The 18,308-nt window shown below is 35.7% G+C and overlaps 1 protein-coding gene across 25 annotated transcripts in view; it reads right to left on the bottom strand.

Moving 5' to 3' along the window:
• The window catches only part of KCNMA1 (potassium calcium-activated channel subfamily M alpha 1), a 425,369-nt gene that overhangs the window by 37,604 nt on the left and 369,457 nt on the right, over positions 1 to 18,308 (bottom strand). For all 25 annotated transcript variants that reach the window (XM_077784567.1, XM_077784568.1, XM_077784570.1 and 22 more), the window contains 3 exons: positions 18,074 to 18,197; positions 14,972 to 15,196; positions 11,632 to 11,824 (listed from right to left, as the gene is read on the bottom strand). In XM_077784567.1, the coding sequence (XP_077640693.1) occupies positions 11,632 to 11,824; positions 14,972 to 15,196; positions 18,074 to 18,197 (542 nt within the window). The remainder of the gene's footprint in view (positions 1 to 11,631; positions 11,825 to 14,971; positions 15,197 to 18,073; positions 18,198 to 18,308) is intronic.

The raw sequence follows: 18,308 nt of genomic DNA, 5'->3' as shown, positions 1-18,308 counted from the left end.
AATAAAGAGGCAATTTGCTCAAACAAATCAAGAAAAAAGGAAAGGTATTCAGAAAACCAGTGAGGTAAAGTCTGCTCTCAAGATGAAAATTCCATTGCTAAGTCTTCACTGTTTTGGCTCACTGTCTTTCTCCTCTTACAAACATTAATCTTTAAAATAAAATTATTTCCTTATCATGATAGAATGACTCATTATTTTATCAGAGTTTTTTCTAAAATCTATAAGAGTTTTCCTTACCTCTGACAGCTCAGTCTTTTTAAATTTAAAGTATCTGCAGAAGTGTCTCTACACCAGTTCCTTATTTATTTTATTTATATGGGATCCAAAACCCATTACACTAGCAAACAAGCTGGTAAAGACAGTGATAACAGTAAAATGTAATGTGGTATTCTTTAAGTAGTGAAAATTAAATGACAATCATAAAATGTATACTACAGTATCCAGTCACAGTACAGACATTCTGAAAACTTCCGGCAGTTTTTTGTGGGGTTTTGGGGTTTTTTGTTTGTTTTGTTGTGGTTTTTTTTGTTGTTTTCAGTACTGACTACTTATTATCATCCATGCATCTAAACATGACATTAATCTCTAGAAACACTTTACCTTTCCTATCTATTATTGCTTAGTACAGAGTTAAATGGATTGATAAAAAAAAAAAAAGTTTTCTTGCTTGTTTCATTTCATTAGTACCAGTATCAGTGGAAACAGCTTTCCTTTCAATTAGGCATTTTGAATATTTCCGAGTATTTATTTATTATTATTTGATAGGATTCTGAGAATAAATGTTCAAGTTGCAATGTGAGCTTTTGTTGCTAGTGAGGTAGTTTAAGAAGTGGTAATTTTGGGCCAATCTAAAATATAAATCTGCAGATAAGTTGTAAAGCCCAATTTACATGTGACACAGTGAGCAAGTTGCCATAAAAAAAATCTAGTCCAAATTTTTAGAAGCACTCTGTCCATATAATTCAGTCTACATCTTCCACTGAAAATGGAAGATATGTCCATACAGATGAGTTTACATTGCCACGAAAGAACCAGATATTTAATTAGAAGTTAGAATAGTAATTTGCAAATTACTGAGGATTTACAACAGATATACACAGTTTCTAAAACACACTGCTGAATGTTACACAAAGTGGCCAAGAACCTGTTCTGAATTTGATTTTCTTTACAGCATAAACTATTTTTGAGCAAACTCACACTTGTTGCTAATGGCTTAAGAATGTAACTATAGGGCTGTTAGTCCTATTAATCTATATTAGTATTTAGAGTATTTGACAGTTAAAGTTAAATAGAAAATTTAAGCAAGCAACCAAACTTCAAATCAACATGAAAGGTATAATCTCTATTATACTTCCACAGGATCTGCTTCAAAGTTCTAAGGAAAGATTGCAAAATATTTCACATTGCTATGACATTACAGACATTTTGTAAGATCTTAATTTTGTCTCTAAATAAACCACTACAAAAATTCCCATAAACTTCTTTGGGTGTGTTGAATAGAAATAAATTACAAGAACTAGTTCAGAACTTCAACAAAAATTCCTACCATACAATTTACAAAATTTATCATTTACTTTTTCAGCTCTGGTTCATTCAGATGTTGAAAAGCTGCAAAAATAATGTATTATTGGGAGCACAGCAGTATTGGTTCTCCAGCAAAGGCTGTGCTTCAAGTCAGCCTGAATATCCCATTCTGCAGATGCTGAAAGAACTAGCAGGTTATTGATAACCATAAACTAGCAATCTTTTAGAAAATGCTTATTATGGAAATACTGGGCTGTCTCATATTTAATCATGTCAAACTTGAATCAAGAGGTCTTGAAAACAGAAAAGAAAAAAAAAAAAGAAAAAAGAAAAGAAAAGAAGTCTTGAATGCCAAGAATTTTATAAATTTTATCTAAAGCTGTCAAAGTTTTGCAATTCACTAGCAGGTGATAGATTCTGCTTTTCTGCTTTGGAGATCACAGACTAGGATTTAAAAATTTGGAAAGAACAAATATCTAGCTTTCTCCTGGTAAAGTCTGCTAGATACTGATGCTTTGTATCTTCTTCCACAGTAAAGCAAAACCAGTGACATTGATCTCTAGAAAAACCCCATCACCTTTATGAATATAAATAACCATTTATTAAGCAAACAATACGTAGTGAAGCAAAGAAAGACACCAGAATTACGCTCATGAGGCTGCCTGCTGTGGTACATTACTTTCAAACTATCTTGTATTCCTGCAATATATTATCTATATGTTCCATTTTCTTGAAGTTATCTTCATAATCAAGATGCTATCACAAGTATCATGGGCACTGGAACTATTTTTAATTTTCATTTAAAGAGCAATTAAAGAAAGACAATGGATACACAAGATAATAAAGTAAGTGATTAGCAGCATGCAAATGACATAGGCTTAATGATAATACCCTGTTCTATTCTCCAAAGGGCCTGTTGAGAGAAACCCTTCCTACATGTGGTCGTGCAGCTAATGTGCCTCAGCCTACAATTACAACATTGCTGACACCATTAACCACTGAAACAACATCACTTCATGAAATCCTTGTTGTCTCATTAAAATGCAAAGGGTCAGGTAATTTACCAGTATTGTGTGTCTACTTTTGTTGTGGGTAATTAGCAAGCATTACCCAGCATAGACTCCTACTGGCAAATAGTTAAACTGTGAAATAGTAAAAATATTTTTTTATATTTGATGGGAATTTGAAAGATTTATAATTATAACCTCAGCATACTTTTGTATTCAAAGCCATGAAACACAGACTTTTACACATTTAATGCCGTATGATTTTTATGGTTGGATATTTTTGAAAATTAACTTCAAATTTTAAAATATTTCCTCCGTATAATTGGATCTAGATACACACCTTCTTATGCAATTAAGAACTTTTAGAAAATACACAGAGGGAGATGCAAAACACCCTACAGTTTCTTAAAGACTTACATATGGTTTCTTAAAAATAGTTTTTTTAAAAGTTAAAACACAGAGGTTGGTGCAGTACATTCTAATACTCATGTGCCCTTTCATCTTGCTAATTGCAGCCTCAATCACCATTTAAGGGAACCTTGATAACGCTCACTATCAGCTCACATCTTGTCAGGGAGTAGAATGGTCTCTTATTCTTTAAATGGAAGTTTTGGAACATAAAACACATTCCAATAAAAGTGAACAGAAAATTATGAATTCATTAAACTACTTTGGTATCTTGTGCTATATATAATATTTATATTCCAACTACTGTAAAATATGCTTTAATATCTTTAGGCAACTCTAAGGACTTAAATATTTATAAAATGGCTAAAGATAAAGTATAGCTCTCTTATTCCTACATACAGATGATGTAAGGCATGCAATCAAAGACAATAACACTTTCAACCCATTTGTCATCTTAAAGGAGCCTTTCAACTTCAGATCCCTTGTGTGCAATCTACATAAGAGTTGTTGCCTACATAGGCAACTCCAGAGGAGTTTGCTCCTTAAAAACTACCAAGAGTGCTATACTTCACATAAAACAGGGTTTTCTGAAAATGGAGACAAAACTATAAATTTGCAGGGAAAACAGCTCCAAGTGGGGCTTCAAAATACTGCTGTATTTATCTCTGGGACATCTGGGAACAGGAAGCATTTTGATTTAATATTTCATAACATAGAGGCAATTGCTTCCTTGCCTGGTGTATAATTAATGCTCATAAAAAGAATGCATTTTTTTTATTCCTCAGCATCAGAAATGCACAAAACAGTACACCTTCATAATAGGGGGTTTGCTTTCAAGATGTTGAACAGCAAATAATAATAAATTTGAGTTACGACAAATTTATAACAGTTTTGGGATGCTTAAATATAGTTTAAGTGTGAGATCACATATTTGAAGTACTGTATTATCTATCTCCTCTGTCCTGTTTTATTTTCCTCTGGCTGAAGCAGAAGGTATCTTAAAGCAGAAGAGGAAGAAGCAATTGTGAAAACTTAAAGGTATTTGGGTAGGACCTTACAGTATTTCTCAAAACCAGAGAAATTGTGCCAAAGGAATGTCTCTCTCCAGCCATTCATCCAACACATTTTTAGTGTTTCAGAAGCAACAGAATTGAAAACTCTCTTTTCTTAATAGTTTTTCTCTCTTTCCAGGAAAACTTTGAGAGAGGTGGGAAACTACTTTGTGTATGTAATTCCAGCAGGCAACATTGGTTTCCAGCTGTAAGGAAAGGTACCAAAAAATGTGAAGGATGCTGCATGGGATCTTCCTGTCAAGGGTTTCATGTGAAGACTGGAAGCCGAGTAAAGCCCTAAGAGAGCTGCTTTCTATAGCACAGGAAAAAAATTAAGTGAAAAGCCTCTCTCCCACCCAGACTCTTTAGTTTATTTAAGTCCAAATCTGGCAAAGACCTGCACATAATCTAACTTTACACAGGTGGACAGTTTCATTGAAGTCAGAGAGATTTATTAACCTGCATAACATTGAGCACATAAGTTTTGGAACAAGCAAGGCATCAGATTATAAACTTGCCAGGGCAAAGGCCATATTTTATTCTTGTATATATCAGGACTATGACAACAAGCTCTTAATTCCATCTAGAGCTCCAGTGTGCTACCATAAAATAAATAACAGCTATCAACTGATCCATCTAGTTCAGCAGGATAAGAAATTATGTACATGTTGCAAAAAGGTAATACTGAGTTATTTATCACAGTGACCTGATCTTCAAAAATTGGACTATTTTTTGTGAGTAAATAGTGATATGGGCCATGTCTGGCCCTTATCTCATTTTTCAGTTATTAATTTCATTACTTAGGATAGTCAGCCTTTGATTTGAAAAGTGCTAATGCAACCAAATTACAACCAACTAAAATTAATTTAGCTAAAAAATAATCACTCAATCAAGTTTTGTTAATTGGATTATTACTATTATTGCAACAACTGATGCTAAAAAAAGGAACATTCAGAATCCAGTATAAAAACAGCTTTAACTGGGTGTTAACTCCTACACTAAACTACCAATCCTGCAAACCAGTAACCCTGATGTTAATGCAAAAACTATTTTTGAAAATGTGACTGGTAGGATTGATACTGTCTTGGAGAGTATCCTTCAAAACATCTGTATGAATTAGGTAATTGTGAGCTAGCTTTAAGTATAACAAGCATTCTGCAGTCTAAAAGATATTGATATACAAAGACACAGAGGAATCCAAGTGTTGTAAAGAATAAAGATGTCATAGCTCACTTTGACACTTTTAAAAACTACCCCAGATCTTTCACTTTCACTTATTTATTTTTAATATTACATCTACATTTAACATTCTACATTTACTTGTAAACTTTCTAAAGTGGTTAAATAGCTCCTTAAATTCTGCAATTATTTAGTGCAGCTAAATAGAGTTTGATTTTATGCATTAAAAAAGAAAGGTTCTTTATTCCTACATTTTCATGAAATATAACAAATTAAACATAGGAAACAGTGCTGGAGTTGCCACAGAATATTGAATTCCATAAAAGCCTAAAAAACTAACTTCATCTATGATGATCCAAGCCTATATTCTGAAATATTTCCTTTAAACCTTATGATTATAAAATAAGAGACATAAGACTCAACATTCACTAAACCCCCTCTCATTCAGGAATAAAATTATTGCTTTGAATTTATGAAAAGTTTTCTCTAACAGCATTAAAATACAGTTATCTCTGAATATGGCCAAAATCATTGCTAACAAAGCACTTCAGACATTATTTATCCTTTCCCCTTATTTAAGAATTTTCTCTCATTTTCAATCCCAATAATATGGTTGTTCTGCCTTTTGCTAACATTTCGGAGATAAAGCAATCAAGATTTATTGATTGGTAGGGGTGGAAAAGAATATATTACCTGCAATCACAATGGAAAGCAGATCTCAAATTCATTTTCTTAATGAATTTCTTGCAGCAAATTGTGAGACTAAGTTCATAAAACTTAGCAATGATATAAGAATTAATTATCATATTGTGAAATAAATCTTATGAAACTCTGAGGCTGTTTCTGTCCTTTCAATCAAAGTTTAAGACAGCTCCAACAAAAGATGACAATGAAGTCATGAGTGATTTTTAAAGTAACTGGATCAAATTAAATTAAACTTGTACAGGGCTACTTTACCTTGTGCAATCCGTTACACTTGAAAGTCAGTGTGTAAAATTCTGAGTATGTTTACTTGATTTTACAGGATTTTCCCCAGAAGAATCCTGTCATGATGTATGAAATGTATTACCCAGTTCATACAATCCTCATGTTTTTCACTTTATTCTTTCTTGTTGGAGGATCTATTATGAGAACTGTAAATGAAGGCCCTAAAAAGATCTCTCGTGTTGAAATAGTGTTCCTAGGGAAAATTCTCGTAAGTTGAAGTCATTCAGAAAACAGCTGCAATTGTTACTTTGCTGAAATACATCTACACTGCTGTACTGTGATCTGTCTTAGAATGTCTATGGAGAAAATGTTACTATACAGCCTCCCCTTTCTGTACTTTAGACCTGCTTGGAGCTATAAGATCACTTTTCTTTATTGTTTAGTAAGTGTTTTTTAATGAAATGTACTGCTTTTATTATATGGGACTCAAAATAAGCTCTAAATCACTATCCAATAAAAGAAAATTATTGAGTTGGATATCTAAAGTTACTACCCAGAGGCTACTCTGGTACAGTATTTATAAATCTCTAAACATTTAGGTATAATTGTCTTTCTGGGTTTTGGGAAGAAAGCCAAATAGCAGCTTTAGTTACAACTGAAGATAAATATTTTGTGTTGGGCCATGTTCATCTGGTGGATAAAATAACAAGTAAAATCCCCACAAAGTAGGACTCTAAGCAAAAAACAAGAAACATGAAAACCTAAATGGGAATAGTCAATAGATGATACTTGAAGAAGAAAGGATTGAAATGTCAACAAAATGAAGGAAAGGAAAATTACTTAAAGTCTCCCAACTTAACAGCCAAGGCAGAACCCATCACATATTCAGTCCTCCTCGGTGCTTTGGAAAAATGTTATGACTGAGGAGCACATGTTTTGGCTATGGATATAATATTCTCTGTCTGCTCTCCAAAATACTTCTTGATGAAATAAATCTCAATTTCTGTTTGAGAGAACAGAATAAGAAACAGAAAGGACAATAAAAACCAATCTCCAGTACCTGGGGGTGACCTTTTTCTCCAACACAAACACACACCTCTTTACAGATCTTTCTCAGTCAAGACCTTTAAGACGTAATCAAGATAAACACAGGTCTTCCTTGTCAAAAATAAGGTTGAGTTTATAAATAATTTTGTGGAGAATTGGACCAAGTTCCCACTTTACAGCATTTTGTACTTCAAAATCTGAGATATCTTAATGAAACAATAGTTTGCTGCAGCTTCAGTGGGATAACACTTCGGCCTTTCTGTCTTTGGAATATGGGTTCTAGGTCTCCCAAAGGCAATGAAATGCCTTGATGATTTCCAGAAGCTCATTTTCAGGACATTAGAGTCTGCAGCCCTAACTTCTAGCAAGCCTACAGAGCTGCCCAGTCAGCTTTGAAACATCAATGCAGGCAGTCCTGAAAACACTTTCAACATGAGAACTTTGAACAGCACAGGCTTAATTTGAAATAACTTCTTGTTCTTTTTGACTAGAAGTACATTATGTAAAGAAGACCAGAAAATCCTTTCAGAACTGTTAGTAAGCTTTTCTTCCTAAGGAAGACAGCTTGTTTCCACACACAGTTCTGTGTAGCCATGCATTTGGTCCTATGTTGCCAGACAGCTGATGATGAACACAGATTTGACAACTCAAATAGTTTACTGCCATCCCCTCTGGATATGCTAGGTCATTTGTAGCTCTGGTCCAGATTATTTTTTTTCCCTGTGTCTTGGAACTTTGAGTTGGATTTTCCTTCTGCGGAAGGTCGAGGCAGAGCACTGTGCTTGGATGAGATGCAACTCTGGCAGGATCAGTTACGATCCACGATGAGCAAGCCAGAGGACAAAAATGTTGCTGCACTACTTATAGAATAATTGCTGTTAATTACTTACAGATAATTACTGTTAACCAGTTCAAAAACCTGGGGATATTTTAACACCATAATGGGGTTCTATCAAGTCTTTGTTTCTGTGTGAGAATGATTGTGTGTTTTTTAAGTCCATCTTGTACTAGTAATGAGAAAATCCTGTGTTGATACAAACCAGATAAATTCAGAGCTGATTTTTCAGCAGTTAATCCATTGGGAATTGCTAGCCCTATTGTTATAGAAATTTCCCTTTCAGCAAAGTATGCTGTCATGTGCCCACCCACCTGTTCCTTCTACAAGATCCTTCCTCTCAGATTGCACCTGGGTTCCTTTTCAAAGCTATGGCCTGACTGGAAAGGGCATGTTTGGATGGATACAGCAGGTTGGCAAGTGATGGATCTTTATATGCCTAGGACTGAGAGTGACTTTGGTGTTAAAGCAGGTGAGGAGGATGAAGCTCTAGAAAAAGGGAATGAAATCCCAAAATGTGTGGATTCTTTTCCTGCTACCAACTTAAAGCAAAGGAATTCCAGTTATAGCCCTGTACTTCAAAACTTGCCAATGATTATGGCTTATCTGGTCGTTAAATAAATGTGCATCTTGGTTTTATGGCACCTTTCTTGTACTGGTGTCATCTTTTGCCTAAAGCTGAAATGAAACAATCACAGATACAAATTAGAAAGATCCTTGTATATTCAATAACTTATCAATTAAATGACTGTATTTTTTCAGAAATGTAAAGATTAATTATTTATCAGGTTTTTATATGAGATTGCACCACTTGGTGACTACATAACTATACATATATAATACTATTTATCTGCTCAGAATAGCAAGGGTAAGGTCATACTGCTAAATCCCTCACCAAAAATCTTGCAGCTTAGCCCATACTTTTCTTAGACTGCTTACATATTTTTATTTCTTCTCTTTTCAACACCCTGTCACAGGTCAACTGACCTTCTGCCACACCTTCATATTTTCTAATGTCAATGTTTCTGATGATCAGTAACAGAAGTAAATTAAAAGAATAAAACAGAAGATCCAAGCATGATGTTAATGAGGATGTCTTAATTCAAAATCATGCATTAAGGTCTAGAAAAGCTCAGACTGGCAATACTGCAAGTTTGTACTAGCCAATGTGTTAAGTATGTCAAGCAATACACAAATGCAAAATGACAATTTGCTCTATAAATAAAGATACTTAATTGCCAGTAAGAATCTGTGAGTTTGTTCTAATCTGCTGCTTGTTGACCAGCAAAAGTTGAATCACCTACTTTATGTAATTGTCATGATAGTTGTGTCCACCATATGTTAAAGCTGCATTTCACAGACAAAAATGTCACATTTCATATAATTTCCAGTAAAGTTTGTGCTATCTACTGATCTAACTGCTTCTGACAGTCTAATCATTTTATTCAAGGTCTTTCATGAAAATTTACGGCATTGAAAGGAACAGAACCAATTCAGGAGTTGTTGATTTCAAAAACAGAGAATTTATTGTGAAGATAATCATCTTCTGAAGCAACTAGGCTTGCAAGAACCCCTCCTTATTCAGTGCTCCCAATTAAAATAGGCTGCTGGTTAACTGCCTTATGTTATGCCCTATTTCCCCAGAACAGCTATGGAAAGAGTCACCTTTTATTTTTTAACATGCAGTCCGGTATTTACCTGAAGAAATGTCAAAAATTTCTAAGAATGTGTCACCTATTGCTCCTCTGCTGCTCTGCATCAGCAACATTTAAAAGGGCTAAAGGGATTTGGACTACGGCCAGTGTACATTGCCTGACCTACAGGGGCTATTGCTGTAGCAGAGACCTGGGTATTAGAGAGTCACAGAACAATTCAGTCTGTAAAGGACATTGGAGGGTCTCTGGTCTAATTTCCTGCCCTAAGCAGGGTCAACTATAAGGTCAGATCAGCTCCTTTGAGCTTTATGCAGTCAGGTCCTGAATACCTCCAAGGATGGAGAGGAAAAAATGACAGGTGCTCATGTGGTGGATATTGACAGGTTTCTCTATCCTCACCGAGGAGAGGTCTGACCCTGTGTACTCCCAGAGGTAAAATACAACAGTTCAACTGCTGGAAATGTCTCTAACTTCTGAGCAAAGACAGAAAATTCTCTCCGACTGTTTGTGCTCAAGAAGAGATTTTTGATTATTTTAATTATGTGTGATAGGAGACTCAGAGAGATTTATCAAAGAATAGCCATTAGCCTGGTAGTGGAAGTACAGATTTAGTTCTGAGATACAGAATTTCAGATCCCAGGGCTAAAGCAGCAAAACAAGGAACCTCTATGCCTGTCTTCCACTTCTGCAATGAGTTTCCTAATCATGACTACAAGCTGTCAGAGTGTGAGCAAGCTGGCCTCACAAATTTGCGAGGAAAGAACTCTAAAATATTTAGGGTTGTGTTATTTCAAGACCACAGATTTGAAACTTTCAACACTCATGGGATTGAAAACAATCCGTTTCTTTCTTTTCTTCTCTAAATCTACTTCTTATCCAGAAAACTGTCCAATTTGACATTGAAAAGTTCAAGCTTTTAGCTTCCTGGTACAATTTAATTCCAGTATTAAATTCCACTATTTTATTGCTGATTCTAAGAAAGAATTTTCTATGTTCAAGTTTCTATATTCAAGAAGTTACACTGCAACCTCTGATTTTTGGCATATAATTCCTATTTCCTGATTAGAGTGCAAAGAGGAAAATCTGAACTTAATCTTAGTTCTCACAGTCCTTGAGGGAAAACTATCTCTAGATCAAGCTCATGGGGAATCTGCAGACCAAAGCACAATCCTTTCCACCTACATTTACAGCAGAACTAGATCCAGAGGGAATATTTACTGCTGCACTTAATAGGTTTATCAAAGGTAGGACTTCAGCTGCATGAACTGCAAGACCCTTCAGGGATGGGAAGATGATTGCTTTTACACTGATGGTCTTTGCCAGGGTGCTTATGACTGCTTTGCAGCTGCTTTGCACAGGCACAGATGGTGTAAAATAGCCTTTGGCAACATATGAATCAGTCCCCCACTCTCAGGAAAGATTGAAAGATTTTGTTCAACATTCTTAAATGGGATGTGTACATGTTAAACCATGGGAAGAAATCAGCTTTGAGTTAATTCTCTGTGGCTTCCTGACCAAGGATGTGCCAAAGCTGTAAAGAAAATTAAAAGTTCTTTTTATTTTACTTTTTGGCTTGTGTTTTTAAAACTTGTATTTTCTCTGTAGTTTCAATGTGTTTTACATTATAAGAAATTTTTTTAGATAGAATTCAGGTATTCCAAAGAATACCTGAAGTTATCACTGGTTATATAACACAACTTACCCTGTGAAAGAAGCCACAGTGAGAAAACGACGTTTTTATACATTATCTAGGAAAATTTTAAAATGAGGAAAAATGCCAGTTTCATGTTCATTCATTTTTCCTCTGAAAGATGTGCTCTGTGATGTAGCAGAGAAACTACGTGACTGTCCCTTTAAAAGCCATCATACCAATCAGCAGGTTTAACTGTCAAGCAAGCTGATGTAGGGCTCTTTGAATTACTGAGTGAGGGATATTCTTCCTGCCAGGTCCTGTCCCCTGTAGGCACTGCAGAGAAGTATTATAGGGCAGTCCTTACCTTGGGAATTAGCCTGCAAGACCCCAATGCTGTCATCAAACTGCATAGATTTGATGTTGAGTGACGCCAAGATGCATTCCTTGTCCTGCAGCGAAGCATCATCAATATTATTCTGATTGGCTGACAGGATAACGCACATGTCGCAGAGGTTGATGTTGACAGCCCTTAAATCAGCCCGACTTAATGGCGTACCCTTCGGCACAGGGAGGAAAAAAGGGGGGTGCAGAAGAGGGAAAAAAAGAAAAACAAATTAAAGATTGAGAAGGAGCTTTGGGAAATTATTTAACAAGTATCTTTTTTATGCTCTGACATTAAGCTGGTCTAACTATGTGCCAGGGAATAGGAGATGTGTGCTAATCTAAAGGGTAGTTGGTGCTGATGGCAGCATTTTAGGTTCAGTCTCAATACTCAGTCAAGCTATTACTAACAAACAAGAAACAGGAATAATGCCAGCATTCTACATCTCATCGGTGACTTGAAATTGTCTTGATTTAAGCTGCTATCATGTGGCAACCTCTGGCTCTCTGAATATAACAAGGGGGGTGGTTTAAATGTCTATTTATCTACTACCAAGTCACAATGGTCTTGGGCAAAAGAACAGCAATTTAAACAGGAAAGCATTACGTGTCCTGCGCATTTGAAATGTAATCAGGACAAAGCTATTTTTTTCTACCTAAAGCAATACACAGAAAAGGTTAATCCTTTTCGAAGCACGCTTTTGGTGCTTCTAGAAGGAAAACACACTGAGCTTCAAAGCTGTGTGATTAAACCCTTTGAAACAGAAACAAGACTTTATCCTAATGGGCACAGCTTGTGCAATGTTCCCTGTTCCACAATCCTCAATCAGAGAATGGAATCATTAAAACTAAATGCTGTGGTAGCCTGTGGATTTTTTTTCATAGTTAACAAAGCTGAGATATGACACTTAACATGATATTTTTTGTTTTTAAAATTACACTTGCCTTTCGCATTCAACAGTCCACAACTATAGTTACAGAATATTAAGTCTAAGTCACAGAGGCTGCAAGGTCCAGGAAATACTCTATGTTTTTTTAATGGAAACTAGATTCTACTCTGCTGCCTCACATGGCTTGGTACCCAAGGACCCCAATGATGAGGAGACATCATTCCCAGTGTCATGCAGTGACTTCCATAAAATCAAGGCAAGACCCCAGTCTTCCGTCTCCCCAGCATTCAAGGTATCTCTTGATCACCACTGAGAGTAGTCAACGTAAAAGTGAATTTAAAATGCACACAGTGAATAAAGAGCTCAATTCTTTTTCAGTGTTTGCCAGATTAATTATTCTATGTAATTTTCAATAATTTGAGGCTTGAAACCTTGTGAAAAACAGTATGTATCAAACAGATATGATTTCATTATAAACTGCTCCAAAGTTAGAATATGATTATTCCAGCCACCTTAATCCTGCCCTATGTGCCTGTACTGTGCACCAAGTTAATCAGGGTTCCTGTGGGGAAAAATAATATGCAACCATGTAATTAATTAAAGACTCAGTCCTAATGATTTTATGCAAAGGGACAGAATTAAGGCTGCCTGAGGATATTTAAAATTGGCATTTGCCTACTTTTTAAGAGTTTACTCAGCAGCTTAAAGGCGTCTTTTAATACAGACATTACATTCCACTTTAAAAAAAAAAAAAAAAGCAGAACAAATGTGTTCATATTCAGCTGTAACCACATATGAATCAGATATTAGCAGCAAGTTTTACCTTGTGAACCAAAATACAGAGAATTATGAAGATAGCCTCCCTTCAACAGGTTCCTACAAGTATAATCTCAGACACTTAAGTACAGTTTTAAATTACTATCATTAGAACAGAAATTTGCTGCTATTTTAACTTTTTATCACCATTTTGAATGAGATAGAGTGGGGGAAAAGAAAGAGAAGCAACAGGAATCAAGTCTGTGTGGTCTTCAGCACACTTGATTACTATGTTAGATACAATTCCTTTATAAAATTCTGTATTTTTAAAGCTGCATCAACTAACTATTTAAGTTGTTGAAATCAAAATTAATCTAAAGCTATTCTGAATTTTGGTGTAAACTGGGGAAAGTAAAGCTGGTGTACATTTCTTTCATGCCTCTTCAGAATTCAGAATCAAAACTTTGCAAAAATACATTCTAATAATGGATATACTGGAAACAGTGGCAGGATTCTATTCTGCTTGATAGTTCAACAGTATTATTAATTTAATTCTGATTCTCTACTGTTTAGCCTTCACAGTGACTGGAATGAAAAGGAATTGGCAGAAAGAGGAGAATATTAACTGACCAAATCTGATATTGACACCATTTTTGTGACAGCAGAGAATCTTGTGACACCATCTGTTGGACCAGGTTACAGAAAAATGCCAAGGGCTAACACTAAAACTGCATTTACAGTAACAAAGACCTACAGTCTGAATTAATCAAAAAGCAAAGACAGTCCTATCATTCTATAGCTATTTTCCCAATTATTCAGCTAAGGTTACATCCTTCATTGATTTAATAATTTTTAACTGTTGAAATGAAATTACTGAGAACTAGCAAACTTATAATTTTTCATTCTTAAAAAAAATCTAAGCTAACTTTACTATATAACATGCTGAGAATTTTCTTTCACTTTTACCATGGGCTCCCATGTGTCTTTTATAGCTATGGTCACCTAAGATCACCAGCTTGGAGGACTTAATTTGTTAGTCCTGGAGCTCTTGATTCTACATTTTGATGTATAGGAGATACATAATTATATATAGGAGAAAAAGGACCTTTGCAGTTTTAGCGGCTGTGCCTACCATGATCAATAGGAGCTTTTCATTGATTTAAAAAGGGCCAGGGCTTTGCTGTACTTTCATACAAGACTCTGAACTGAAATTCCAGGACAGTGTTCCTTACAAAGCAGGTCAGGCCACAGGAAGTCTTTATGAATACATATAAATATTACGTAGACAGAGTAACAATAATTTCTTCAAAGGTTTTGAGGGTATAAAACCATAAATAATATCATAAATAACTACTGTCATGCTGTCAGAGAAATCACAACATCAGAACCAGCTCCATGCAGGGCACTACAGTGAATGGTCAATACATAACACAGCTAAAACATCTGATAGCAGCTGAAATTCATCCGATGAGGATGATGAGGAACCAAACACTGCAGCAAATATCTTCTAATAAGGTCTCACAGGGCTCTGTTTTCATAGACACAGTAAAGGGAAAATCTAAGTCCTCAGGCCTATGAGTAGACAAAAATAAAAAAGCCTAAGATCAAAGTCAATACGAATCTGTCCAGCTGGTGTGCTAAATAACAAAGTATCAATAATATGGCTTTTGAACTTACAGGCAAGATTGAAACCTTGGGGAAGTTATGCAGTGTCTCCCATTCCCTTCTCAGGTATTCAAGTGAACCCACAAATACAATGTGCTTGAGTTCATGGTAGTGAAAGTTGCTGGCTCGTAATGGCATCACTAAATTTCTTAATCCAATCAAAGCAGATTTAACATCCCCAAATATGCAAACGACTACATGCCCACTTAAAACTGTCATCGCTGCTTCACTTCGAGTCTAAAAAAAAAAACAAAACAAACAAAACAAAACAAAATGACAAGGGAAAAATGAAACAAAGGGAATCTTAAATCATATATTGAGTTTAAAACCAGGAAAATACAACTGTCAATATTGGTCATACACAAAGAAGCAGTTTGATAACAGCTATTCATTTTACACTTATGTATTTTTCATTAAATGTGCCCAGCAGGAAAAAAAAATTGTTCTTGTTTGCAAATCCTTCAGCATTTGGGAAGACGTATTGGACCAAATTTTGGCCCTGTGCAAGTTTCTATACAGGTGGATTGTGACTCTGAGTACAAAGTACTGTGGGTTTAGCTAAGCATTACAGAAAATAGATGCAAAATTCTTTCCTCGTTGACAAATCACTAGATGGGTTTTTTCAACACCTATTTGAAAAGGAAGATGTTGTGTGTCCAGTGTTCCTAGTAGGGTTTTGTGATATTATTCAGATCATAATCTCTTAGAGCCAAAGCTCTTATTTAAGGACAAGCTGCTCTTTCCGTGAGAAGTAATCCATTAATGCCCTATACTGCTCTGCTTTACAGTGAATGCCCACAATATGCCACAGAGCTTCTCTCAGTGACAAAATAAAAGTGCAAGTTTGTGACTAATACTAAATTTTCAGGCCAATTGGACTTATTGAGGAAAAGGTCTCATGGAGAATATTTAACCATTGTCCAGAATTACCTTGTCTCAGTGAAAGAATTAAGTTTTGCACTAATTTCAGCATTGTTTAGTTCAGTTGAGCAGGCAACTCAAACACCAAGATGATTAAATAAAGTGACATGGAAAAAATTACCTTAAATTCTGGAGCTAGTCTTGGCATTGTAGTGCTCTGTAAAATAGCTGGAGAACCACTGATACCATATTGCCAAGAAATTGTACACTCTCTACCATTACACAGTAGTTTTGCCAATGAACAAAACTAAACCTGTGCAGATATGTAAAACTTTCCTCTCATTTCTCCACAGTATATGTCATTTTTCTAAATTACAGAAGCATGGTGGTGTGCAATTGGAATATGCAGCAGATATGCTCATTATGTCAGAAGAATTGGAACTCTGATTAGAAGTTTTCTCATCAGTTAAAAAATGCATGAGCTTTCAACTTCTCCAGGGCAATTACACTGATTTTCATACAGCTTGACCAAGAGAGTTGTCTTGGCCCTTCAAACAGCAGAAGACAGGAGTGAATCCTCAACTGAAGCATCTAAGTTGTCCCATGACTCTGCCCATGTATCTAGAATACTCAGACTTTACAAGACAGAGACCAAGTCTTGAAAGCAGGTAAGTAAAAATGTCACTCCATAAATCTGTATGCAGCCATGTATGGCAAAAATCTCTTGTTACTACCTGATACTGCTGGAATGTCACAGAGCCAAAAGAGACCTTGGGCAGAAAATTTAATTCTTTTCTGACTGGGACATCATCAAGTATCAATTAGAAAACAACCTGGGAAATCTCATCATCTTCAAATTATGCACTGATTTGTACTTGTGTGGTCTCTAAGGACAGCATTAAATTTGCATAGATATGAATGTAGACATAAATTGTGGACTGTGAGTTTGAAAAGGTGTAGGGAAGCATTTTGCTGGCAGTGTCTGTATTGGTGATGATGCGTGAAGCAGAAAGAACCTGGGCAGACTTGCAGATTCACAGGCTGGTAGTGGAAAAAACTAACACGGCATAACCTAGAGATGATGACTGAGTCACTCCCCAGCACCATTTGTGGGGGAACACTTTTCAAAGGAGGGCAACATGTAGTTTGTCAGCTAAAATGTGCTTGTACCACAAAGGAGGATTTTTATCTCTATTATAAAGTGCTGTACAGCAGGGGTACCCCTTATTGCTTGCTGATTACAAATAAATGATACGATTTAAAGCTGTTCAGGCAAACTCCATCTCAAAGCTCCATCTCAAAAATTTGGAATTCACTTGCTTGACTATTTAAACACTGATATTGCAATTCCAGGCAATGTCAGAGTTATTACAGAAACCCCTGAGGAGAACTGGAGACAAGCTTTTAACCCCTGATTGCTAGAATAAGTGGGCCTGTCACCATCGTTGGCTACACCATGCCACAGTGCAGGAAAATCTAAGAGAGCAGGCTCGGGAAAAGCTTTATGAAGTGCGACAAAGTGAAGATCCACCAGGGAGTTCATTTCAAATATAATCAGTTTTGCATGTGAGATCTGGGGTTAGTTACTTGCTACTCTTAGGTATAAGTACATGAACACAAGTGGCATAAACTTCCAAAAGAGACTGTGATAGGCCTCCTAATTATTTTTAATTACTTGAGTCAGTTTGATGGTTTTCCCAGTTAAAGAAATGAAACAAACATAGACAGGGCTCACTGCAACATGCTAGAGTCAGAGTAGGAGCATTACTTGCTCTGGCCTATTTGGGCATCTTGAAATATTGGGAAGTGAGAGACAAGGTCTAAGAGAGAAAAAATAATAAAAAAATCAATTAACAATAATTAATAAAACATCAATAAATAAGAGGTAAGTCAAAACAACACTTGTCTGTGTTGGAATCATTAACTGCCTTGTGTAAAGAGAAAAGTGGGACATGTAAGCATTCAAGTATTTCTAATCTTAATTCTCTATAAAGATTTAAACCAAATATGTAAATTTCAATTTATGAAAAAGAAATTCCCTACACTGGATGAATTTTTATTGTTGCATTGGGCATAAAGATTTATGTAATCAAAATGCTTTAACCAAAATCCTAGCTTCGGTTTCATCACTCTTGCTCCTGATTTCAACACACTGGATTTTGTGACAGTAGGGACTAACTTATTTATCCATTAGACATCAGTTCTATGGTTTAAATAACCTCTTTTCAAACATGACTTATCATCAATACCTACCAAAATAACCTTTTCAATGTCTTTGGCTGGACACCAATGAAACATCCCTGTAGAGTCGTATTTTTTCACGTTGGCATCCATATTGTCAATCTGCTCGTTGCCAGGAATTAACAAGGGGTCATGCCTGGGGAAAAACAAGTTGAGGACAGCATAAATGGAAAATACTATGAATTATGGATGGAAAGATATCCCAAGAGCTGTGTACAAAGAGGGACAAAAGTAAAAAAAATTAAAT

Source organism: Lonchura striata, chromosome 7 (assembly GCF_046129695.1).
Source record: "Lonchura striata isolate bLonStr1 chromosome 7, bLonStr1.mat, whole genome shotgun sequence".
In the NCBI taxonomy this organism is placed as follows: Eukaryota; Metazoa; Chordata; class Aves; order Passeriformes; family Estrildidae; genus Lonchura; species Lonchura striata.
The sequence above is the reverse complement of the archived record's forward strand: the minus strand, read 5'-3'. Positions and strand labels throughout refer to the sequence as shown.